The following is a 25,951-nucleotide window of genomic DNA, read 5'->3' as shown; positions in this document are numbered from 1 at the left end:
GCCGTCTATTACGCGGTGGAAATCCGTCCGTGTGCAGCTGGCCTTAAGCCACCACATGGGTAAAATCCCTAAAAAGTGGTGGCGCTTGTAACTGCGTGGCTCGCTTTGATTTCAATGACAGCCATGCCTGCAGTTACAAGCGCCGGCCGCTACACAGAGGTCGGCTCGGAGGCTTCCTCTGCTTCCGCTCTGACCTCTGTGTATTTGCGGAGCTGACAGCATGCTTCGCCCACTCAGCTGATCGGTCGGGGTCCCGAGTAAAGGACCCTGACTGATCAACTATTGATGACCTATCCAGAGGAAAGGTCATCAATAGTATTATCCCTGGAAACCCCCTTTAAGGGGTTAAGTTAACATAGTCCATATACTGCGCTAGATACGGTATCCTACAGCAGCAAGTAAAATGGCAAAACACAACCAAAAGTGATTTATAGATCCCAGTGGTAACGGATGTCTCACTGCTGGACTGTACGGCGCATGTAGTACCATTGTGATGATCTAGGAGTCCGGGGATAAAAGGACTTTAGGAAAAGTACCTTCCTTCTAGGAACTGCAGCCCCCACCAATAACTACTAACATGTCAAAGTGCAACTACAAGGGTGCTGTGCCCAGTGCAGTGCGTGACACTAGTAAGTTTTCTTGTTTGGTACACTGAATTGTATCCTTTTTCAGGTCAACCGCTGTCCTTGATCTTTTTAGGGTTTTCTAATCCCCCTCGTACTTCCGTATTGCCAAGAATTATAAATTGACCCCACTGCAGGGCCCGGCAGTCCGACTCCCCACCTACAGAAGCTGCTACTATTGAGACTGGGCTCCCACATTTCAGTGCTGCCCAGACACAACAGGTACCATTTGGCTGTACTTTTGTACCGGCGTCTGGCGTTGGACAGAATACTGCTGCATGTAATGCGTTTCCGCAGGAAGATCTTAAGACCGGTGCGCCGATACCAAAAACTGCCCCATAGAATCAGTTCCAGCATGAGTTTCTCTCTAGTGTTTCACAATATCAGACATATTGCAACCCAACCTGAGTGGTAATTTAATTAGGTCTATGAAATATTTCTACACCTGGAATTATTATTTGGGATCTTCTTTTGGTACTAACTTTGGAAATAGAACTGAATTTAACTTTTAGGAGTTGCATCACTTAAAGGGGTTCTCCAGGACTTTTACTCAGGATAGGTCACCAGTAGTTGATCGTCGAAATTCCTCCGCTCCTCCTGCTAAAGGAAGCAGATAGCTCTGTCCATATTCTAGTGGCCCGGATTGGTAGTGCAGGCATGAGATGAATTCAATGAAAGTTGTGCCTGTAGTACCAAACCAGGCCTCTGCAATGTTGTCAGTACTATCTGCTTCATGGACTGTCCGCACTGACAGCAAGCCTGGCAATCAGCAGGGATACCGAGCGGAGGACCCCAGCTGATCAACTACTCACGACCTATCCTGAGGGTAGGTTATCAATAGTAAAAGTCCCAGACAAGTCTGTAAAGTCCTATGTAAAACAACAGATAATTTGTAGTATGACAATGAGCTAAAGCAAAACGACCAACTCAGCTCTGCTACATCTGTATAGCCATAATTCCACCGTTTTGCCTTGTATTTAGTGATTGTTTAATCTATTCACCGCGCAGGGAGGTTCCTCTATGACCAGTCTAGTAATAAACATCAGTAATCTCATTTAGCTCCTGAAATCATATATCTGCGCCATACTTGATTATCTCCGCAAACACCGGCCGCCACTGACCACACACAAACCAATAACTTAAATCTCACCACGGCCTTTACTTCGGTTCTTCTGGTTCCTTAATTAGGAGACAAGACAAGATTAACGGCCTTTTCTTCGTTGCTCTTCTGCAACCGGAATACAGATCACCCTTTGTCCGCAAGTGACCTAATTAGTTAATAAAGTAATTGAATATTAAAAAGGATGTTGCAAGTGATTAAAATGTAAGGGGCGCTCAGAACATTATTAAATCCATAAATCATGTATCAGTCTGTTCATTTACATATGCGCACTGCCATGTAATGTTCCCGCTCCTCTCCAATTAGTCTGTGAGCACAATGTGTGGAGGCGGCTTGATATCATCAGAAAGCAGCAGAAAAAATGTACAAAGCCGCTCGTCTGCACAGGTAGGACATCAATGAGACGGAGAACACTTATCTTCATTATAAGGAGGGGAAAAGAAAATTAGTGCAGCCAAAAGGAGGACGTTTTGTAGCATTTTTGTAAGAGAGGACCGCACTGCACAAGCAGGCGATACAAGTGACTGGAAGCTGGAGGTCCAGATCTCTGAACTGCCCCTTCACACTGATAGTGTTGAGCAAACTGAACCAGTAGAACCCTTTTTGGATCAAATTTTGCTAAAAAGGTGGGTTCGCAGGAACCCCAACCAAGCTTTTACAAAGTTTGATTTGAATTTATTTAGTCCGATACAAACCTTTTGCTAAAGTTTGGCAAAAGGGCCGAACCAATCTTTTCAAAAGCTCACTAAACACTGTCATTGCATTAAAAGATAAAATTTATATTGCATACAGCTGCCACTAGGGGGAACTCACTGCATATAGATTTATATGGCTCTTGGCAAGTTTTATGGGAGCTGTATAAATCCATATGCAGTGAGCTCCCCCTAGTGGTGGCTGAAAGCAGTCAGGATTTCATCGTTTCACTCACTGATATAGTGATGAAGCTGCTCCAAATACACATGCAGGTCTGATTTTTTTTTTAGGCTCTGTTAATTTTTTCTGGCCGCCTTGTGAGCATAAAGTGTGACCGTGGCATTATTCAGTTTCTATTTTTTTAATGGGCTTTGCAATAGGGCTTGTGTCTGTCCCTGAGGACAAGGACTACTTTTAAAGAGCTATCCAAGACTTTAGTATTGATGATTTATCCTCAGGATAGGTCATCAATTGTTGATTGGCAGAAGTTCACCGCTTGGGATCCCAGTTGATTACTGAACCCGCTGTCCATGCAGACAGTGCTGCAAGCAAATATTGCTGTCCATATCGCAGTGGCCCAGGTTGGAACTGCAGGCACAGCTTCCACTGAAATCAATGGGAGCCATGTCTGTAGTATTAACCTGAGCTGCAGCAATACTGAATAGAACTAATGGCTTCCAGCACTGTCCACACTGACAGCAGGCCTGCCAACCATCAAGGATCCCGAGTGGTGGACCCCTGCTCATCAGCTTCTGAGGATAGAAAAAAAGAAAAGGCGCAGGGTCCAACTGTCATCAGTACCAAAAGCAACAACCCTGAGTGCATCCCCTTAAAAATGAACTTTTATTGGTCACCTGTTAAATTTCACCTAAAAGAAATATAAAAAGAACAGATCTGCTGTAACAACAGGAACAATACCTAACTGAATACATTAGGGGTATATATACCTTATTAGGAACGGTGGAGCTGCGCTCAGTCCACCCACTCCGGCACAATGGCTTATACTGAGTGATAGAAACCAATATGACCATGTGCACTAGTGTATATATGACTAGTCACTGACTGCTATCAGTGGTACTAATATACTGAAAGCACCAAATCAGTAGTGAGAAGATAAATGCCTACAGTATAGATTTGAAGCTAAAACATGGCACTCGAGCTCCCTGATATGTTTCGGCAGACAACTGGGGTCCTCAGGAGTGCATGGAGCTATAGATGCAGCACCCGGCTGTAACGGACATATAGATTATCCCCACCACCAATCAGAATGATCCCGTGTAAAAGGGCCCCGTTATACGGCACAGTTATTGGGCATGAACATTCCTCCGAATATTCATTCACCCAACAATCAGGCCAAATAGAAGGGCCAAGGATCAACCGAGTGAATGCTCAATCGTTGCTTTTTGGCGAGCATAAAAATGTTTGCTGCTTGGCGGTACATCTTCCCGTGTAAACAGCGAAGTATAGAGCGAGCCTACTGGGATGAGGGATCATTGTAACAATGGTTTGTCCTCATAGCACAGACTCTCGGCCCGAGTAAGACAAAAGAGCGCAGATCGGTGTGCTTGTGGATCGGCGTCTGCATCGGGCTGAGAATCAGCCATATAAAAGGAGCCTAAGGCCCAATGTTCACAGGTAGAGTTTATTTATTGAATCCGCGGGAGATCCGCAGCTCTAGCCGCCCGTAGAGAAGCATTGGGTATCCGAACTTCATTTAAGTCCTGCAGATTTGATTATAAATGATGCGCAGATAACAAATCGCAGCATGCTCCATGTTACTGCGGATAATGCACGGATCTGGCTCCCTTCATCTCTATGGGAGCCTAGGATCCACAGTGCATCCGCAAGTACATTTAAATGCATTTGCGGATTCGCTGCGGATTTGAAGGTTAGAAGCAATTAGGGAGGTGGGGAAAAGGCCACACATGGAGTCCTAGTGCAGAATCCCGTAGCAGTTTCCACCCGTGCCTGAAGCCATGAGGCCAAAAAATACATTTTCTCACCTGTCCGGTTGCAGCGAGGGTATTCACCGTTGCGGACGGATCTTCTTTCTTCTGCACAGTGGATGTGTCCAGGTGCACCAGGCTTGTTTTAAAAAAATTCCCCGCTCTTCCGCGAGTTCTGTGGCACGGCCACAGTGTCAGCCGTGCCACAGATTGGACGGCTTCCATTGACTTGAATGGAAACCATCTGCGTGGGAAACCACACAAAGAGCAGGCTGCATTTTTTTTTGCATGCAAATGAGCTTCTGGGGGCTGTTATGGAACTCAACAGAAGGTCTGAGCTCTGTAATTAGCTCCATTGTTCAGCCACAGGCTCCCCATGGAGAATTCAGCACCATGGACAGCAGACACAGTGTGTGGTCCTGCTTATCAGCTGTTCTGCCAGTGGGGCTGACAGCTCTAACAATGTTATCAGCTGTAATCAGCTCTCCGAGGGAAGAACACAGCATGCGGTCCTGCTTATCAGCTGTTCTATTGAACGTTTTTCAAGCAAAACTGAAAACTGTCGTTCAGCAGAAATCTGAAAGATGGGCCCATTTACACACAACGATCATCACTCAAAAGCCGTCTTTTGAGCGATAATCATTGTGTCTAAATGGGCCTTATGATATTACAGGATATGGACATTAGGTGACCACAAGGGTTGTTAATCCGGGTCTTGGAGTCAGGTAGGAACTTTCAAACCGTTTATCCACGGATTATTCTGACTGCCATTATGGAGTCAGGAGGGATTTTTTCCCCCAAAAGGGGTAAATTGTTTTGGTTTTTTTTTTGCCTTCCTCTGGATCAACAAGTGGGGGTGGAAACAGGCTGAGCTAGATGGACGTTGTCTCCCTACAGCCAAACATACTATGTTACTATGTGGAAATAGTCCTGCGCTCACCGTGAGCATACAGGACGGTAGTAAACTCAATGCACTGTTTACGGGGAGTACAGCGGATCTTCTCATCGCACCACGGGAACCTGTGACAACTCCAGCTCATAGAGAGGGGATGTTTCCATGGGGCATAAATGCTGCAGACTTCACTTATAGTAACAGCAAAGTAGATGAGATTTGGACTAATCTCATCCACCCGCTGCAGAACAATCTGCAGGAAATTCATCCCGAAACTGACCTGTGGGGCGGAGTGCAAATCTGTAGATTGACAAGCAAGCAAACGGTAAATTCTGCGCCAAAATGACAGCATTTCCACACTGAAATCTGCACCAAGAGTTATATGATTCGTTGTAACTTTGGCCACTGCAGATTTCCCGCAGCGGATGTGTGCGGCCGGCCCAAATACTCCAATGTAATCAAATAAAAACAAAAATACTGGGGCAGATGTACTATCAAAAATTCACCAGTTTTCTGGTGCGGCAGGACACGGTTACACAGGCTTTGCAACACATTTACAATTTTTTTTTTTGCTGTGTCCGAGTGAGATACAAATGTCACAGAACAGCACAATCATATTACAGAATCTATATCAGTGCGAGCTTCCCATTTACCATATACACCCAGTGTTATCCAACTGCAATATCCCTTTACTGCCTAAAGGTGCATTTACGCCACAAAGATGATTGCTCAAAAGATGGCTTTTGAGCGATCATTTTGCATAAACTACTACTTCCTACTAATGCCCGTTAGTACCAATTAGTAGCATGTGAGCAGCCAGGAGCTGTATTCAGGGAAGAGATCACCCGCTGTTGCCTGATAACATTCCCTATCAGCCCTGTTCTGTAGCAGGGCTGACAGCTGAGACAATCTAATCAGCAGTAATCAGCACTCCCCGGGCAGAACACAGCATGCGGTCCTGCTTATCAGCTGTTCTGTCGAAGGATGGTTTTCATGCAGAACTGATATTCATCGTTCAGCAGAAAAGTAAAAAGATGGGCACATTTACACCCAATACAGTAAATCCTTGAGTAGCATTGCTCTTAAGTAAAGCTGTTTTCAACTTAAGTCAATGTGTCAGGGCAGCGGCGGTCCCTCAAATAAAGTTGCATTCCTGAGATAAGGGCGCCGCTCAGTGAGCCGGCGCGCAGCTGATGCCAGTCACTTCCTGCTTTTCCTGCATCAGCGCGCGCCTACTTCTCCCCCTCCCCTCTCCACAGTGCCGGCTGAATCTTGCTGTGTCTGCCTGCCTCTGGACACAGTACAGCAGCTGAATCCCCAAAGTGCCGGCTGAACGCTGCCTGCCTCCTGAATCCCCACTGTACTGCAAAATGTAAGTACTGTACAGATGAGTACAGTACAGTAAAGAAATGTTTGCAAATAAATACTGCAGTCCTATGCCAAAGCACAGATAACACAGTGATAATCTTTTTATTATAAAAGTAAAAAACATTACAGGGCGTAATAACAAAAATAGCAAAATAACTGAAAAATTTGCCAAATACAATCACAAGAAGCATATATATACACACACACACACACACACACACACACACATTTACAAAACTGAAATATTTGCAAAAATAACAGAAATTAACAGAAATATTTGCAAGAAATAATAGCCAAACATTTATATTTACAAAATTTTACAAAAAAACTGTACAGGAGTGAAATTTACCGGTCTGGCCGCATCCCCAATCTCACACGTCCCATTTACACTACAAAATTGACATAAGAAAACATATCACAACAAAAACTAGACAACCTATTCCATAATCCCGTGGTGCTGCATATTCCAACCTACTAAATAGAGAAAAAAAAAAAAACACACACATTAGTAAAACAAGAATATATACAAATGTGTTTTTTTTTAATTTATTTTTTTTAATTTTTTATTTATTTATTTATTATTATTATTTATTCCCCCCCTCCCCTCTAAACTACACACACATTACGCTCTACCCATCCCCTGGTCCGCTGCCAATACCTGCCAATCATGCTTATGAACATATACATACATATACACATACATACCTATATATACATATACACATACATTTTTTTTTAATTTTTTTTTTTAATTTATTTATTTATTTATTTTTTTGTAAATACACAGAACGTAATACTAACCCCCCACAAAAACTCATAATACCACCCATAAAGATACCACCCGCGAAAACACATACCACCCATGAAACATGAAACCACCCACGAAAAAAACAAACAAACAAACAAATATAATACCACCCACAAACCCATATAATTCATAATAATCCACAGCCTAAATATACAGAAAAATATATAAATAACAAAAATATAACCATTACCTCCAGCCCTGGTTCGGGTCCCGTAAGCCTTTTAGTCAACTTTTAACTTAAAACAAAACAAAAAGCTAGGGTGAAAGAATCCAGCCCCCCACCGGGAAACAGTTCTCCAGGCTAGGGAACCCCAAAGCAAAAACCCCTCCAAAGGAAGGCTGCTCGAGGCCTACCCAACCTTTCAAACTCCAGAGAACGCACCTTCACCAGGTCACCGAGAATATTCCTACTTACCTCGTCCTCGAGGAGGATTTTATGCTGCGTCGATACTACACACCGTGCGCTCCACGTGTGATATCTAACCACTAGACTTACTAAAAATAAAGTGCAGCGGTCCCTGCCACCCAGATCTCTGAATGCTCCATAACACCACTCGGCGTAGGTAAGGTCAGCCAGCCGAGGCCAACCGATGGAAGCCCCTACCCTCTTGTATACCTCTATATTAAAGGGACAATGAAGCAGGAAGTGGTCCATGCTCTCCAGAGTGTTGCCACATGCCTCCCGGGGACAACCTCTGTCCTCGGTGTTTTTGTGCTTCAAGTTGTCCCCCACATATAGCTTACCATGGAAGCAGCGCCAGGTCAAGTCCCAATACTTTGAGGGGATTCTTACTGAATTTAAAAGAGACAAACCCACCCTCAAATCCCCACCTGGGCAGTCTCTGAGGGCCAATGGATTCTGAAAGTGGGTTGCCAAGACCCTCTGGTCCAGCACACGCCTGGCCAGCGTCCTGACTTCCCCCACGGTCAGCCCCCATTGGCGTAAAACCTTCAGAACCGGTGCAACGTAAGCCGGAAGATGTCCGTGCGGTGTACGAAAGTCCTTCACACGCCCTCCTGTCTCCCACTCCTGGAAGAACGGCCGAAACCATCCCTTACAGGAGGATACCCACGGAGGAGCGCTCTCTTTCCAGAGGTTTGCGATATTAGCTTTCAAAAAGGTATTCACGAGGAATACCACTGGGTTGACCATACCCAACCCGCCTAGTCTCCTCATACGGTAAGTAACCTCCCTCTTGACTGGGTTCAACTTATTCCCCCATAACAGCTGGAAGAACAGGCTGTAGACCCGTGACCAAAGAGGTTCTGGCAAAATGCAAACACTTCCCAGGTACATTAACAAAGGGAGCAGGTAAGTCTTGATCAAGCAAACCCTTTCTCTCAGGGTCAAAGACCACCCTTTCCATTGATCCACCTTTTGAGCGGCATTCCTCAATCTGCCTTCCCAGTTTTTCTCGGGATAATTCCCTTGGTCGAAATCGATGCCTAAAATTTTAGCGGAATCTTGGGGTTCTGGGAGAGCGTCCGGAAGATCAAAAGCAGGATCTCCCCCTCCCAGCCAGAGACTCTCACACTTTTCCCAATTGATCTTTGACCCGGAGACCTCCGAGTAGCGGACAACTTCCGACATCACCCACCCCGCCTCCTCCTGAGAGGAGACAAAGATAGTAACGTCATCAGCGTACGCCACTGTCCTCAAGGCCAGGTCCGGGACCCCCGGGTCCATCCTCACCCCCGCCAACGGTCCCCCATCTACCCTTCTGAGGAAGGGATCGACAGCGAACGCGTAAAGCAAGGGGCTCAGAGGGCATCCCTGACGAACTCCAGACCCGACTACAAAAGGACGGCCAACCCAACCGTTCACGAGCGGGAAACTCTCAGCCCCTGAATACAATGCTTTTAACCATTTTACGAACCCCACCGGCAGACCGTATCTCAAAAGGACAGACCAAAGGTACTCGTGGTTTACTCGATCAAAAGCTTTAGCCTGATCCAGGGAAAGTAAAAACCCCTTCCAGAGACCCGCCCTGCCCCGTTCCACAGCCTCCCGGACACTCAGCACGGCGCTAAACGTGCTTCGACCGGGAACAGAGCAGTGCTGAGCCCCAGAAAGGAGCTGGGGTGCAAATTTCACCAACCTACTGAACAGCACTTTTGCCAGAATCTTTCTGTCCGTATTGAGGAGCGCTATGGGACGCCAATTCTCAATACGGAGCGGATCTTTACCCTTTGACAGAATAATTAGGGCCGACTTCCTCATCGACTCCGGCAGAACGCCCAAGGATAGACATTCATTAAAGACCTCGGTCAAGAGGGGAACTAAAATTTCCTTAAAGGCTTTATAAAACTCAGATGTTAAGCCGTCTGGGCCTGGCGACTTTTTGGACCGGAGCCCATCAATCGCCAGTCCGACTTCATCCTCCGTAATTGCTTCTGTCAAAACGCCAAGAGAGGGGTCTACTCCTGGTTCGGGAACGGTTTCTGCCAGGAAAGTCGAGATTCCGTCCCGATTAAGTTCTTTCCCACCCAAGAGATGTGAGTAGAAGGATCTGACGACCTCCAGGATCCCTGATCTGGACCTTTTCAGGGAGCCTGTACTGTCTAGCAGACCCGTAACCAATTTACAACTCACTGACATCTTACAGTTCTTGTAGGGGTCAGGCGAGCGGTACTTCCCAAAGTCCCTCTCAAGAACCAAAGATGCGTGCCTATCATACTGACATCTCTTGAGCAAGGATTTCACTCTGGAGATCTCCTCGCGGCTACCTCCAGTCGAGACCAAACGCTCGAGTTTCCTCCTCAGGCTCTGATACATACGCTTTCTGTTCAGGCTTCTGAGGTTGGAGATCTGTCGGAAGAACCTTCTTACCCGATGTTTGAACATCTCCCACCACTCTGACTTACTGCTGCATAGGCCCAGTAGCGGTTCCTGGCTCTGAAGAAAATCCTCAAAGGACCGTCTTATTTCCGCTTCTTCCAGGAGTGACGAATTCAACTTCCATAAACCTTTGCCCATCCGAGGGGTCTCTGTGACATTCAGAGAAAAAAGAATCATACAGTGGTCGGAGAACTCCACCTCCACCACCGATAACGGTGAGGAGATGGCTTCCTCCTTTAAATAAAACCTATCTATCCTAGACCTGCAATAACTACCTCTAAACCAAGTGAATCCCGTGCGCCCTGGGGTGTGCCGAACGTGGACATCCACAAGGCGTGCCTCACTAACTACTCTATTTAACGCGACGCTATCATAGCCTGGCTGGTTATTGGAACCTCCTCTATCACAGAGCCTTGTGACATTATTAAAGTCTCCTCCAAAGACCACTTGCCGGCTTGTAAAAAGGAAAGGCTTAATTCTCATAAAGAGGTCTTTGCGCCCCTCCTTTGACTGGGGTCCATAGATGTTAATAAGACGCAACTCTTGACCTCCCATGAGAATATCCAAGATCAGGCACCTCCCCATTTCCAGCTCGATAACCCGTCTGCATTCTACCTGTGCGGTCTTAAAAAGGACCGCCACCCCGCTATACGGCTCGGCCGCAAGAGACCAATAGGAGGCTCCGCACCTCCATTCACGCTTGGCTTTGTTCATGACCGACAAATCTGTCAGCCTGGTCTCTTGCAAAAATAAAATGTCAGCTTCAACTCGGCTGAGAAAATCAAAGGCCGCAAACCTAGCCGCATCTGACTTAATGCTGGCAACATTAATGGATGCCAGCGTCAACAGGGTGAGTGCCGCCATCATTGGTGATCGAGCTGGATGGCTTTCCTCTTACTCTCCCCCTCCTCCCTGTCGGAAGAAGAGGTCTCTCCTTTATTTCTTTTTAATGAAATTGAAACATCCATATCACCACTCTCATCCTTACCTTCACCTTCCGGCTTCAGGGTGGCCCCCTTCCCGGAAGAAACCGGGTCCCCCACAGAAAGAGACCCAGCGTCCCCCGGGGTTCCTTCCTCAATTATCTCCGCCACCACCTCCGGTACCTCACCCCCAGCCTCTCCCCCTGGCAGGGAAGAGGAGGTGTTATTGAGAGCTTGGTACCGGTTAGAGAGGTCGACCGTAAGGGAACTGATTGGGCCTTCCTTTGGTATCTGCACCAGAGTGAGTGGGACCGAGTCATCCCACTCTAGAGAGGAAGAACCCCTATTTTTCTTTCTTGTTCTTCCCTTACCCTTTTTTTTCTGTTTTTGCCATTTCTCGCTTTCCTCGTCCGCACTTTCTTCACGGGAGGATCCAGCAGAACTGGCAGCCACCTCCTCTCTCTCCATCCTTCTGGTTTCCTCATCCACATCGCTATCCCTTGGGGCCTCAGCAGCTCGACTCCCCTCCTGCCCTGGCTGGCCAGGCACCCCGCCGAGACCCCGTAGCTCTTCCTCCTCCCTGCTGCCACCAGCTTCGCCCCCGGAGCGACGGGCCCGCTGGCCCTCTGACTGGGCTCAGCCGATGTTGGCACAGGATAAGGGACAACGACTGAATGGGTGCCCTAAAGCACCACACAGGTTACACCGAATGCTGCCACAGGAGGAGGATGGGTGGTCTCTGCCCCCACACAGCGCACACACCAGCACCTTACACTGTGCGCTGAAATGTGTGGGGTCCCCGCACCTGTGGCAGACCTTCGGCTGCCCCTGGTAGAAAACCAGAATCCTGTCCCTTCCCAGGAACGCAGAAGAAGGGATGTGGGTAACGGAATTACCTGCACGTTTCAACTTTACCATGAAAGTCCAGGCCCCTGACCAGATACCGTGTGCGTCCCTGTTTTTCTGGGGAGGATGGAGAATCTCCCCATACCTGCCCATCCAGGTCATGATGTCAACATAAGAGAGAGACTCGTTACTAGTCAGAACGGTCACTCTCTTAGTGTCATTCTGGCGGGTAATTGCTTGAACTGCAAAATCCCGCCACTCGGGCTCCGTCTGAGCCAGCTCGTATTTTGACCAGAAGAGCTCGAGCCCCTCTGGTCTCACGAAGCTAACATCAAACAGGGAGGTCCCAAAGGGGTGGATCAGGGCAAAGATGTCACTCACCCTGAATTCCATCCCGAGGAGAAGCTCCACCACCCTAGCACGGTTAGGGCAGGCTTCACTGCCTCCCCATCGGAGACGAACCACATTCCTTCTGGACCCCCCCTGCCCGGCTGTAGGAAGCGACCATGCCTCTTCTCCCTGCCTTTGCTCTCTGAAGGCCCCTGTGCCAAACCTATCTATCCAAAAGGATAGGTCGCGCTTTTCACCCTCTATAGTGACCGACCTCTCTCCCCTCTTTAAGGCGGATAGGAATAGCTCGTGTGACCTGGGGTCCCTGAAGCCGGGAGGTGAAGGTCCCCCACTTACCCCGGCGGCAACACTAGCGTAGCTTCTAGGAGCAGTCACCGCCGGGGTGGCAGCTGGACCAGGGCCCCCACTCCTCCCCAAACCACCAGACACTCCACCCTCACTTGTGACTTTTGTAAATTTACCTGTACCTCCCTCCGATACTCCTCCACCAGCAGACACCCCAACATTTAATCTTGTATTTAGATTCCCCACACTCCTGGACTCTCCCTCACGCACACCTCTCACCATGATGTTGCTCCCTTCATCCCTTTCACACACCTCCATGCCTTCCATACTCTCACGCTCATCATTCTCCCTATTCTTTGCGACCAGACCGGTAATGGCTTCTCTCTTGGCCGGAAGAGTAAGGGGCACCTGGCGGCTCGGAGGTTTCCCAGCCGCTCCCCCCTTGCCTGCAGGGGAGCAACCCAGGGTGGGTTTCTTAAATATAGTCCCCTCCGAGCCTCCGGACCCACCCCCCTTAGCACTGGGGGGAAAGGGACTTCCAGCCATGCATTCAGGAAAAGAATTCCGGCGTTTTGGGTCTCCACTTTTTTTAGGGTCCACTGCAGGGCCCTTATTGGGGCCACCCGATGCCGGATGGCCCCCCAAACTCCCAGGATATTTGGGATCACCCGACGCCGGGCAATCCCCTTTATCCAGGCCCACCGCAGGGCCTTTCTGGGGGCCACCCGACGCCGGATGACCCCCCACCTTCCGTGAACTTATGGGATCACCTGCTGGTGGGTGACCCCCCTTACTTAGGCCCACCGCAGGGCCTTTCTGGGGGCCAGCCGACGCCGGATGACCCCCCATCTTTTCCTCCACCTTCCCTGAACTCTTGGGATCACCCGACGCCGGGAGACCCCCCTTACTTAGGCCCGCCACAGGGCCTTTCTGGTGGCCACCCAACGCCGGGCAACCCCCTTTATCCAGGCCCACCGCAGGGCCCTTCGGGGGGCCAGCCAACGCCAGATGATCCCCCACCAGTTCCTCCACCTTCCCTGAACTCTTGGGATCACCCGACGCCGGGTGACCCCCCTTACTTAGGCCCACCGCAGGGCCTTTCTGGGGGCCACCTGATGCCGGTGCACCCCCCACCTCCGCAACCTTTTTTGTCATTGTACCTGGATCATCCGACGCCGGATGACCCCCCACCTTCGCAGCCTTTTTTGATATTTTACCTGGATCATCCGACGCCGGATGACCCCCACTCTTAGGAATCTCACTGTCAGACACCAGCTTCTGCCCGTCACCCCTCCTTTTATTGCGAACCGGGTGGGTGTTTGGATCAGGATGCCTAGTACTCTCCCCCTTCCTTTGCACTGAACCCACATTAGCAGAGTCCAGGCTGGGTCGGACCCGGGGGCTACCCATGCAGCTACCCCCCTCCCCTGGTTCAGAGGCTTGCCCAGGGAGGCTGACGTACCTGTACTCCACCTGGGTGATCTTTTTGCCACTTTTCTTCTTTTTAGCCTGGGGGTCTCGCTCAGGAAGGTCATTGCCAAAATAGAGACCCTCCAGGCCTCCAGGGGATTCCAGGTGACTTATGTACGCCATTAGTTGCCCCCCCGGGCCGCTGTCCTCGCCCTCTTCCCCAGAGGAGTCTGAGCTTGAAATAATAGTAGCTTGCCCAGCTGGAAGGTCACTGCACAGGGACTGCTGACTGTCCGCTGTCTGCAGTTCTCCAGCAGGGGCCTGCTCCATCTTGGACACTAGGCCCTTCATATCCTCACAGACCCCAGCCAGAGCCGGCTTAGACCCTTCAAACCGGTCACCATTCACCAACTTCTCTGCGAACGGACCTGCACCCCTTAAGATGTCCGCCCTCCTCTCAACCAGGGTGAGGATCTCGCTTTTCAATTCCTGGACGGCCTGGTTGTATTGGGCCCTCCTTGACCCACCTGAATTGTTGGCCAGGGACCTGGCTGCCTTTAACTCCTCCTGAAGCCTTCTGATGGTGCCACCGGCCTCACGGTACTCCTGGGTCCTTGAAGCGAGCCTGGCAGCAAAGATGGTTACATCCTCCCTAGGCCGCAGTGTCCCCCAGTGCTCGATGGTAGGACTGGGGTTTCCCCCAGGAGTACCTGGCCTGGCTCCAGGAGGGCCTTTGCTGGAAGTCCCAGCAGCCGAGGTCCCGGAGGGCCGCCGTCCCTCACCCTGGCTAGCCCGACGGCCACCTCGGGTGGTCTCCAGGAGGGGTGCAGGAGACACATCGCTGCGTCTCCTGCTAGATCTCCTCAGCCCCTCCTGGGTAGCCGGTTGCGAAGCATCCCCATCCTCCGCCGGCTGGCTCCGGAGGGTGGGGGTAGTAGTCCTCCCTCTCGCCATAGCCCAGGACCTCCCTCCCTCCTGGGTAGGAGAGAGCAAAAAGTCCCAGGCCCTGGAGGAGAAAGAGAGAGGCCTGGAGCTGCTAGCACCTGCTTACTGGTGAGACACACCCTGCAACAGGAAGTGAAGGGGTGTGTCCCTGCAGTCCTATGTCAAAGCACAGATAACACAGTGATACGTACTGCTATAATGATGCCCCTGCAGTCCTATGTCAAAGCACTGTATGCTAAATGTCCAAAAACCTGTTAAATGGAAATTTATTCTTTACAGTTGTGTTTTATATTCATTCACTTAGTATTGTTATTGTTTTTGGTATTAAACACCCGAATTATTCTCTATTAAACGGGGTTTGGTGTATTTTTTGGAAAGTCTAGAACCAAATAATTGGATTTACATTAATTTCTATGAAATAATGTCCTCAGCTAACATTGATTTCTACTAAAGTCCATTGCTTCCGGACGGATTAATGACGTTAGTTGAGGTTCTACTGTATTATCAATTAAAAGATGACATCGTTGTGTCTAAATGGGCCTATACACTACCGAGTTGGAAAGTGAATTACTGAATCCCTTCACAAGAGATCACACGAATGGCTGTCAGGGACAACACAGGTCACATATGTTATGTAGGTGAGGAGAGACACCGCTCACCACCTGTCTCCAATATGCCAAGTCATACTATGCTGGTCCACGGACATGCACTGCGCTGGGTCTCAGGTGAACCATGGAAAGATACCCTGAACCAAAAGGAATATGAAAGCTAAAACTCCAGTTAACCCTTTCCAATCCACTGTCTGACCTCTGAAGACATTATGATTTAAGGCTGTACAGCTCCGATGTTGGAAGACGGCCGTCGGGGTTCTCTTACTGTATGTTGCCAGCCTCTCTGCTGTCGGAACCTATCCAGTGTGTCACCTCATGCAGTACTGGCTTTAGCCAGCATATAGCGCCGTTGTATAACGGCAGAAAAAGAGTAAGCCCCCTAGGAAAACCAGGATACAAATTGGATTGGAAAGGGTTAATGCACCGTAACAAATCATGGATGCAAGTCTGAAGGTTCCCACTTACACATTCCCATCACCACCAGAAAAGAGATTAGGCAGTACAACAGGGTACTAGAACCTCCATGCCCGCCTGTATCACATCTTGTATCCAAGCTAGAGGCGGTACAACAGGGTACTAGAGCCTCCATGCCCACCTGTATCACATCTTGTATCCAAGCTAGAGGCGGTACAACAGGGTACTAGAGCCTCCATGCCTACCTGTATCACATCTTGTATCCAAGCTAGAGGCGGTACAACAGAGTACTAGAACCTCCATGCTGCCTGTATCACATCTTGTATCCATGCTAGAGGCAGTACAACAGGGTACCAGAGCATCCGTGCCCGCTTGTATCACATCTTGTATCCAAGCAAGGAGTCGGTTCTCCACAATAAATTCTCCTTTTGCTCTGATATTGTAATCACTTTCTTATATCAACGTTACAATCACACAGAGAAAGTTTAATTCCACTCCGACAACTTCTGGCGGAGGGATTGTTTTTTTTTTAAATGAGTGCATATATATATATATATATATATATATATATATATATATATATCTTACTCATAGCCAAGTAGTACCAGCAAGAACCTGATTTTTTTCTTCTGGGTCTGAATGTGTAGACAGGAACCTTCATGTTTGCATTTATGATACTTCATGTATACTAATAAACTGCAGTTTTAACCGTTTTACTCCTTAGGTGTTTTCGTAGCTCCTGTTATAGAGGACCTGATGTGACAGATGTTGCTTGCGGGACACTCTGTGGATATACAACTGCTATCTCACAGTCCAGTGTGAGCCCACAAGATATTGGAAGAATCCGGCTACTACTTACCATAAAAGTTGAATGGCTGCACCCCAGCAGAATGGGACCACAGATACGTCATCAATAATAAAAGCTGGAATACCCCTGTGATAACAGTATGCAGTCAGCTCCCTCTAGTGGCGGCTGGAGGTAGCAGAATTCTATCATTTAGCTCTATGTTTGTGCAAAGATTTGGATCTCCGACTCCTTATTAAAATTTATCAGTACATTATATTGGACCTTAAAAAAGGAGTATCTCACCCAAAAAGATTAAAACATTACAATTTATTTGGTCTTTAAATAACAAAGACAAATTTTCCAATAAATGATGTGCATTGGATGTCTACAGGACACTAACAATTCATAGAAGCTCCCTACAGAAGAGCAAATTCTCACCTGTCCTTACATCTAGTAGCAGCTGAGCCTCGTGCTGCAGCAACTCCGTGTCATTTACTTGAAAGGGACCGGGCTGCAGTACCAGGTATCACCACTACTAAATGTATGGTGCTATGCCTGGTATAAAAAAAAACAAGTGGATGTGGTTTTCATCGGAGCACCACAGCCTCTGCAGCCTGGGAGTAGCTATGATCAAACCCCCACAGATCTGATACTGATGCTCTAGCCCAAGGATAGGCATCAATATTTATTAAAGTCCCAGAGAACCCCTTTAAGGATCATTCACCAACACATATAGTTAGTCTATGTTGGGTCTAAAGTCTGTACATGTCTTGCTAAAAACAGGAACAGATACCTTTAGAGGAAATATAGAAAACGTCATGCGTTTTCAGGTGCAGAAATAGTAAGGCCTCTCGCACCCCATCATCCACTTGCTTGTTCTAGCTGCCTGGAGACGTCTGCTGTGACTACTGGGGAACTGGAAGTGTAGTGTTAACTACTAGAAGGAATGGGACTGCTGCTACAACTACTGGAGAAGTGGAGTGAAGAGTGCCGGACACAATATTTACTACCAAAAGGCAAAGGGCACTGCTGTGACTACTAGGGGAGATGTATTCTGACTACTGGAGGGGGGATAAAACTTAAAAAGGACTGTTCAGTTGTAAAATATTGATAGCCTATCCTCAGGATAAGTCATCAATAGTAGATCGGCTGGGGTCTACTGCCTAGAATTCCTACCGATCGGGCTGGTGTGCTTGTGCAGTGAACTGATGTGTGCAGGAAGTAGACAAGCTCTGTTTCCACTACAGTGGCCAGTCTTGGTACTGCAGGCAAAGTTCCTACTGAAATGAGTAAAAACTTGGCCTGTAATACCAATTTGGGTCACTGCAGTGGGAACATATCTGTCTGTTTCCTGCAGATATCAGCTCATTGCACCAGCCTGCCAAACAGCTGATCATCAAGGATTAGAGATGAGCGAGTATACTCGCTAAGGCGCTACTCACTCGAGTAATGTGCCTTAGCCGAGTATCTCCCTGCTCGTCCCTAAAGATTCGGGGGCCGGCGAGCTGCGGGGAGGAACGGAGGGGAGATCTCTCTCTCCCTCCCCCCCCCCCCTTCCCCCGCTCTCCCCTGCTCCCCGCCGCAACTCACCTGTCAGCCGTGGCGGCCCCCGAATCTTTAGGGACGAGCGGGGAGATACTCGGCTAAGGCACATTACTCGAGCGAGTAGTGCCTTAGCGAGTATACTCGTTCATCTCTATCAAGGATCCCTAGAAACAGCCCCCCGCCGATCTACTACTGATGACCTATCCTAAAGATAGGCCATCCATGACTTGCAAATGGATTACCCCTTTAAATACCCTGTAAGGCCAGCATTGCACATGTCAAATGTCAGTGTGATCCGGGCCCCACAGTGTGTCATAACCGCCTCCTAACATTCAGAACCGGCTCCGAAACTTGGCTACCATTTGCCAAGCCTGGTATATATTTACACATTGTTCGTCAAGATGCCAACTTCTGGTTCTCCTGCAGGGCATGCTGGGAGTTGAAGTTTTGAGCCACAGCTTGGAGAGAACGGATATAAAGGAAGAGCTCATCCACAATCGCATCCGGCAATAAATACACCATAAATATGGTTGCACAGTTAGTCATCATTTGGTGGACATATTTCTTGGAGCGCCCCCTACTTGCACCGGACAGTCATGCGACCGTGCCGTTATTCTGAGCTTTATTGTTACCATAAAGACTTTCTTTACATATCAGCCACCGGAGATCTTATTCACGGCCCACAGATCCCTTTTATATGGGATTCCACCAACCACAGAATATCCACCAGAATCCCTCCGATATCAGTATCCTCCCGCACAAAGGCGTACGCCGAGTATCCGAGCGCCTCATTCAGGGACATGGACTAATACGATGCTCTCTCCTCTGATAAACACCTGCTTCATGTGACGTGTGAACACCTGCTGATAATCGATCTTCTCCTTCCGCCGTCTACTCCGCTGTTTGGGTGTTACTGCCCCCTTCGGTCTTCGGTCCGGTTCGCTGGTACCTTGTTCTGATCGGGTGGCTTTCCTAGGATCTTGGCTAGTGGAGGGGGTCTTGTCCGTGCCCGCTCCATGCTGCGTACCTGTACGTTGAGGAGGAAGCTCTAGTCTTTCTGATGCAGCCCCTTGAGTCTTCATGGAGGACGCGTCTCCCGACTCCTGGAGTTTCAGCCTGTCAAATAGCTGTACAAAGAAATAAGTGGAGTCAAGAACTGCAACCACAAATCCAAAACGTTGTGTAACATGTAAATAACTGCAAAGGAAAAAAAAGAATGCAATGATTTGGAAATCCCATCTAACCCCATTTTATTCCCAACGGAACCTGTAAGATATCAGAAGGTGGAGCGAGACGCCATTCCATTTCATGTAAAAAAATAACCGATTTAGACATTGATGGCGGCAACACAACTGGCAAAAGTTGGGACAGAAGTAAGAAGAGGCTGGAAAAGTGGTACCAGTACAAAACAGCTGCAGGCTCACATGACTGTGTATAAAGGGAGCATGTTAGAGAGGCAGAGTCTCTCAGAAGCACAGATGGTCAGAGGTTCACCAATCTGAAAAAAAACTGCATCTAAAACTTCTGGAACAATTTCAGAAAAATGTTTCTCAATGTAAAATTGCAAAGACTTTGAATATCCCACCACCTACAGTACAGAATATTCAGAGAATGGGGAGCAATTCATGTGCACAAGGTACACGGTCGGCTGCCACTGTTGGTTCGAGATCTACAGGCCCTCAGATGTTGCTGCATTAAAAACAGGCATGATTCTGTAATGCAAATCACTGCATGGGCTCAGGAATACTTCCAGAAATCACTGTGTGTGAACGCAGTTGGCCGTGCAATCCACAAATACAAGTTAAGGGCTTATTCAGACGACCGTATATCGGCTGGGTATTCGGTGTGGCCGATATACGGTGTCCCTCTCTGCAGGGGGAAGAGGCTGGAAGAGCCAGGAGCAGTGCACTGAGCTCCTGCCCCCTCTCTGCCTCCTCTCCACCCCCTCTGCACTATTTGCAATGAGGGGAGGCAGGATGGGAGCGGAGCTAATTCCCACCACTTGGCCCCGCCCCGTGCCACCTCCTCTCATTGCAAATAGTGCAGAGGGGCGGAGAGGAGGCAGAGAGGGGGCGGGAGCTCAGAGCACTGCTCCCGGCTCTTCCAGCCTCCTCCCCCTGCAGAGAGAGACGCCGTATATCGGCCGGCGTGAATACGTGGCCGATATACGGTCATCTGAATTAACCCTAAAGCTGTATCATGCAAAGAAGAAGCCATATATCAACAGAATCCAGAAACAACAGCGTCTTCTCTGGGCCAAATGTAGAAAAAAGTGGGTCGGCTTCTACGTCTAAAAACAATCGCCCCACCATGTCATTTTTGCCTTTTGAACAAGACTAAAATCTTTATTTCAGGGAAGAGATTTGATTAAAACAAATATCAAGGATCTGGACGCGTTTCGGCAAGATGTACGGCTTGATTGCTTGTGCTGGTTGCAGACTAATTGCTGGGTGGATCCACAATCCATTCATTCACATCCAGGTTAGTTGCAGGAGTTCAATGAGTAGATTACAATATATCTAGAACACAAACAGACATTCCTAAACATCATATTATACATCATATATCTACTTATCAGATGTTTCAGCAATTTTATTTCAGCTGAGAAATAAATGACAGAACACTTGATATTAGATTAAATCCCTACATGTTCTCTTCCCCGTGCGTACCCCTGTCCACGATGAGCAGTACAACATTTTGTTCTTTAATAGTCTATTTGGAATCTACTTACTTCTCAGCTGAAATAAAATTGATTGCTGGAACATCTGATAAGTAGATATATGATGTTTAAAGGGGTTGTCCCGCGGCAGCAAGTGGGGTTATACACTTCTGTATGGCCATATTAATGCACTTTGTAATGTACATTGTGCATTAATTATGAGCCATACAGAAGTTATTCACTTACCTGTTCCGTTGCTGGCGTCCCCGTCTCCATGGTGCCGTCTAATTTCAGCGTCTAATTGCCCGATTAGACGCGCTTGCGCAGAAGGGTCTTCTCCCTTCTGAATGGGGCCGCTCGTGCCGGAGAGCTGCTCCTCGTAGCTCCGCCCCGTCACGTGTGCCGATTCCAGCCAATCAGGAGGCTGGAATCTGCAATGGAACGCACAGAGCCCACGGTGCACCATGGGAGAAGACCTGCGGTGCATCGTGGGTGAAGATCCCGGCGGCCATCTTCGCAAGGTAAGTAAGAAGTCACCGGAGCACGGGGATTCGGGTAAGCACTATCCGTTTTTTTTTTTTTAAACCCCTGCATTGGGTTTGTCTTGCGCAGAACGGGGGGGCTATTGAAAAAAAAAAAAAAAAACGTTTCGGCGCGGGACAACCCCTTTAATATGAGATTTAGGAATGTCTGTTTGTGTTCTGGATATATTGTAATCTACTCATTGAACACCTACAACTAACCTGGATGCGAATGAATGGATTGTGGATCCACCCAGCAATCAGTCCGCAACCAGCACAAGCAATCAAGCCGTACATCCAGCCGAAACGCGTCCAGCTCCTTGATATTTGTATTTATGATGTCTCTTCCCTGAAATAAAGATGTTAGTCTTGTTCAAAAGGCAAAAACAACACGGTGGGCGATTCATGGGCAGTGCGACGACAACGATACCAGATTTATGGAGTTTTTTTTTTGTTTTTGCGGTAGTACTTTTAAAAATATATCTTTTAAAGACGACCCGTGGATTCTATTTGTACCATTTTGGGGCGCTGACGAGTTTTTACTTGCTTCTTATTAGGGCATTCACACAGGTGACGGCGAGCTGTGCCCGATCTTCTCAGGTGCGACTCGCATTGCAGACCCCGTGCTGTACAATACGGGGGGGGGGGGGGAGGCCGCACATCTGCATGTTCTATTCTGCGACATTTCAGTCTCACCGCATCGCCAGGAGTAAAAATCACCCGTGTAAACACACCTATTGCAAGTAATGGGTTGTATTTTCCCGTGAGTGCTGTGCGTCTCGCAATACACAAAACTCACGATTTTCTCGCCCGTGTGAATGCGCCCTCGCACTTTTTCTTAGAGATGCAGTGACAGCTAGTTAATAGCGCCAATTGCCAGGCAGCACATGGGCTTACAGCTGCCGCCCAGCAATTGTTGGGAAGCCGCAAGCACTAGAGAGTGTGTAATAGCGCCCTAAAGGGGGTTTATGAGCGGCTTAGTTTATAGGAGTCAAATAATGCATCATTACCCGGGTCAGAGTCAGCTGCGGCTCGTTGTAAAAGGCTTTCCCAAGGACCGGCTTCCTGTACGTCTCATCCACGTCCACCATCGCCTGCAAGCAGAAACAGGAACCAAGTAAACACAAAGAACATATAAGAGGAATGCAAAAGTGGAAATGTCCCGATACGATGTGATGGACGTGATGAGGGGCCACGGCAAATGACCAATTCTCTGCGCTGCCATTCAGACCATCAGGGGGACTCCGGCTGATCAACCTGGAAGGAGAAAGGTCAATTCCTGCGCTTACCATGTTCCAGCACTTGTCAAAGGCGACGATAAATCCCGAGCAGACGCCACGCAGACCCTTGAATGTGCGGATGTGGACGTTGACCTTCAGGCGTTCCTGTATGCAGCGATACAGACGCCCCACGGGGCTGCCCTCCAGCACTGCAAAACAGCAAGATAGATGTAAGAGGTCTGCTTGCTTTCAGTGAATGAAAACTTTTACATCCAGCGGTTGAAGACTTACAAACCCACCGCCGCAGAGGACCGGAGAGGAGACCACAGTCACCTCCAGGCAGATGAGAAACGCAAGATCTCAGCAAACCAAAGTGCCATCATATTGGCCTCCTGCATGGGGCGTCACACCAAACTAGTCGCCCTAATCTAAGGCTGGGAGAGCGGTGCTGAGAAAACGGGGACTTTAGACCTGCGACTCAATGTGACTGACATGAAGGGCCCATTCATACGGGCAGATTTTCTGTATAGTCCGTATATTTTACTGATGGAATACAGAGCACGGACCCGTTACCGTAAATTGGCGCATTCAGACCGGCGGTTTTATGCGGCGTGAGGTTGCGGAAAAAGAATTTGTCGCTGTAAAAGTCATTTCTCGGAGTAACCAAAACTTCCTGTTTTCTCGGCTGCGTCATTGGGGGACACAGCGAAAACCTCGGGACATTCAAAAGCAGTCCCCATGGGGGGCCAAAAATCCACATGAAGCAATCGGGGTAATGCCACCTGCGGCCAAGAGCAGCGTCAGAAAATGCGCCCTGCAAAGTATTGTGATGGTATCAAGAAAAGCCGGGTCACCGCCTGCAAACCTGGAAAGCAAAGGAGTTCCGGGACACGGCCAGGATGTGCCCACCACTGGGGTAGAGCGGGCCGTTCTGGTAGGACCAATCCGACCCTTCAGTTGGGTTCTGGCCGTCCGTCTCCGGCGTCTCCACAATAAGTTCCAAAACCGCCACCGAGAGGGAGCGCGCCTATTCGGGTCCGGGGCCCTGCAGGCACACGGTGGGAGATGTCCCTGCGACGGGGCCCGGCTGGTCTGGGAAGCAAGCAGTTTGCACAAAGGGGCTCCTGCTGACCGCATGAAGATTTGGTGCCACAACAGGCGCAGGCACAAAGTATCGTAATTGTTGGATTCTGCTTACCGGATCGTCCCCTAGAATCCGACATTGTGGTTTTATGCGCAGACCGTGTGCACAGAGGCCGGCCGAGACGCTACAGGCGCGCGAGGGTGGCGAGAAGCTGCGTACGGCAGGTCTTACCCGGGTGAAGGAGGTCCCCCGAGCTGTGTGGTAAAATGGCGTCCTGGACATGGGAGAGGTGCGGGAAAGCGAAGGCAGGACTGTCGTTAGTAACAGAAGTCGCGCCCCAGAAGTAGCGTTAAGGCCAATAAATGCCGCCCGCTGCTGATCGCCCGTCATGGGTGAACACCGCTGAAAGAGTGCGGGCGCTGGAAGTGACATACAGAACGTCATCACGTGGCCGCCCACCGGAAGAGACCGCGAGGACTCGAAGATCCACCTCTACATGATGTGTAAAACACTCCACACAGCGTGATCCGCGGCGCGCACTTTTACGCATCTCCCCTGCGCTGCACAAGTCGCATCTACATCGGCGCGGAATATGCGGATCTTACAGCAAAATTAAGGTCAAATCTGAGGTGGAAATTCTGCGCATTTCGGCTGCATACAAAGAGTGAAGCCGCAGCGGGTGGAGCTTATCTCGCCGCAAAGTCTGTATGTGCCACGTGCGATTCTGTGGATTGGCGCCGTCTTCTTCCATAAACATGAAGATCCACCATACGTCCGCTCAGTACTTACAGACTGAGTTTTCCCGTTCCCCGTGGCGTTTCCAAGAACCCGTCCATCCAGAACTAAAGCGTAAAACCTACAAATAACGCCGTACGCTCGGATCACACAGAGGGTTTACTGCGGTAAAATACGCCACATGCAAATCTCACCGAAAGCAACTTTAGTCACAACCCAACAAAACAGACGGGGTCGGTTCGCTGCGCGACTTTCCCATTCGCTGCTGTTGGCGTGCCGCTCCGCGCCCGAGGCGACTTTACTGCCATTTGTTATAGTTTTCTGCCCCGCCATCGGACTGCGCGGCGCCAGCAGCAGGGATCTGGGTTCACTATGGAGTTATCAGCTATTCTAGAACCACAAGTCCCAGCAGGGACGCTGCACTGCAGCCGCTTCTCACCCTCCAGCGCCACCTAGCGGCGTCTCGGCCACTTACAGGGCATCCGTGTGAGCACATTCTTGGGGTCCTTCCTGCCTCGCCGGGGGGGTCTCTTCTGCTCAGCGTCGTCCGCCACCGGCAGCATCAGCTTCTTCAGCCTCTCCACACGCTCGGGGTCCGGCGCCGGCTTCCGCCTTCTCTTGTCCGGCTTGGGCGCCCCCCGTGCCCGGACCCGCGCCCGTCCTCCGCCCCGCAGGAAGCTCTCATACTCGGCCAAGTTGTTGAAGCAGCGCACGTCCGGGAACGGGAGCGGAGTTTCGGGAGAGTAGAGGGCGAGCAGCGGGTCAAACGACTCCGAGGTTATGTCCAAACTGCCGCCCGGCACCTCGTCCCCCTTCCCGGCCATTGCACCACGTGACCAGCCGGCTGGGGCCTTCACTGTATGAGATTCCCGCCGTCGCTTGTCTTACCGTGTAGTACCTGCAAATGGACACTAGATGGTGCCAGCGCACCATGGACGATAGGTCGTATTCTCTGAACCTGAAGACAGACCACTAGATGGCGACAGCGCTACTGGGCTGATGCGTCGTAGTCGCTATACCTGAGGATGGACACTAGATGACAGCAAAGCTCCACGGCTGGTCCGTCCTATTATCTGTACCTCAAGAAGGACACTAGATGGCACTAGCACTCCACAGCTGATCCGCGCTATTCTCAGTACCTGAAATGAACACTAGATGGGGCCAGTACTCCACAGCTGATCTGCCCTAGTCACTGTACCTGAACATGGACACTACGGTAGATGTCTGAACTGCCATAGTTTCTGTACCTAAACATGGATACCAGATGGCGCTGGTACTCCATGGCTGATCCATCCTAGTCTTCTTTACCTGAATATGGACACTAGA

The 25,951-nt window shown here is 49.2% G+C and overlaps 1 protein-coding gene across 1 annotated transcript; it reads right to left on the bottom strand.

Moving 5' to 3' along the window:
* Positions 1-18,550: 18,550 nt before the first annotated feature.
* On the bottom strand, positions 18,551-25,512 carry LSM11 (LSM11, U7 small nuclear RNA associated). The gene is made up of 4 exons (XM_066590475.1): positions 25,101-25,512; positions 22,876-23,015; positions 22,597-22,680; positions 18,551-19,533 (listed from the first exon to the last, which is right to left on the bottom strand). The coding sequence occupies exons 1-4, from the start codon at positions 25,447-25,449 to the stop codon at positions 19,195-19,197; spliced, it is 912 nt and encodes a 303-aa protein (XP_066446572.1). The 5' UTR covers positions 25,450-25,512; the 3' UTR covers positions 18,551-19,194.
* Between the last annotated feature and the right edge of the window lie 439 nt (positions 25,513-25,951).

This window comes from Eleutherodactylus coqui, chromosome 2, assembly GCF_035609145.1.
Source record: "Eleutherodactylus coqui strain aEleCoq1 chromosome 2, aEleCoq1.hap1, whole genome shotgun sequence".
Lineage (NCBI taxonomy): Eukaryota > Metazoa > Chordata > Amphibia > Anura > Eleutherodactylidae > Eleutherodactylus > Eleutherodactylus coqui.
This window is presented reverse-complemented; position numbering and strand designations above follow the sequence as displayed.

Coding starts and splice junctions, on each gene's coding strand:
- LSM11 (XM_066590475.1), bottom strand. CDS start 25,449: ATGGCCGGGAAGGGGGACGAGGTGCCGGGCGGCAGTTTGGACATAACC. Junction 23,016..25,100: donor TGTGCTCACACGGATGCCCT/GTAAGTGGCCGA, acceptor GCTGTTTTGCAG/TGCTGGAGGGCAGCCCCGTG. Junction 19,534..22,596: donor CGCAGCTGACTCTGACCCGG/GTAATGATGCAT, acceptor TTCTTTGTACAG/CTATTTGACAGGCTGAAACT.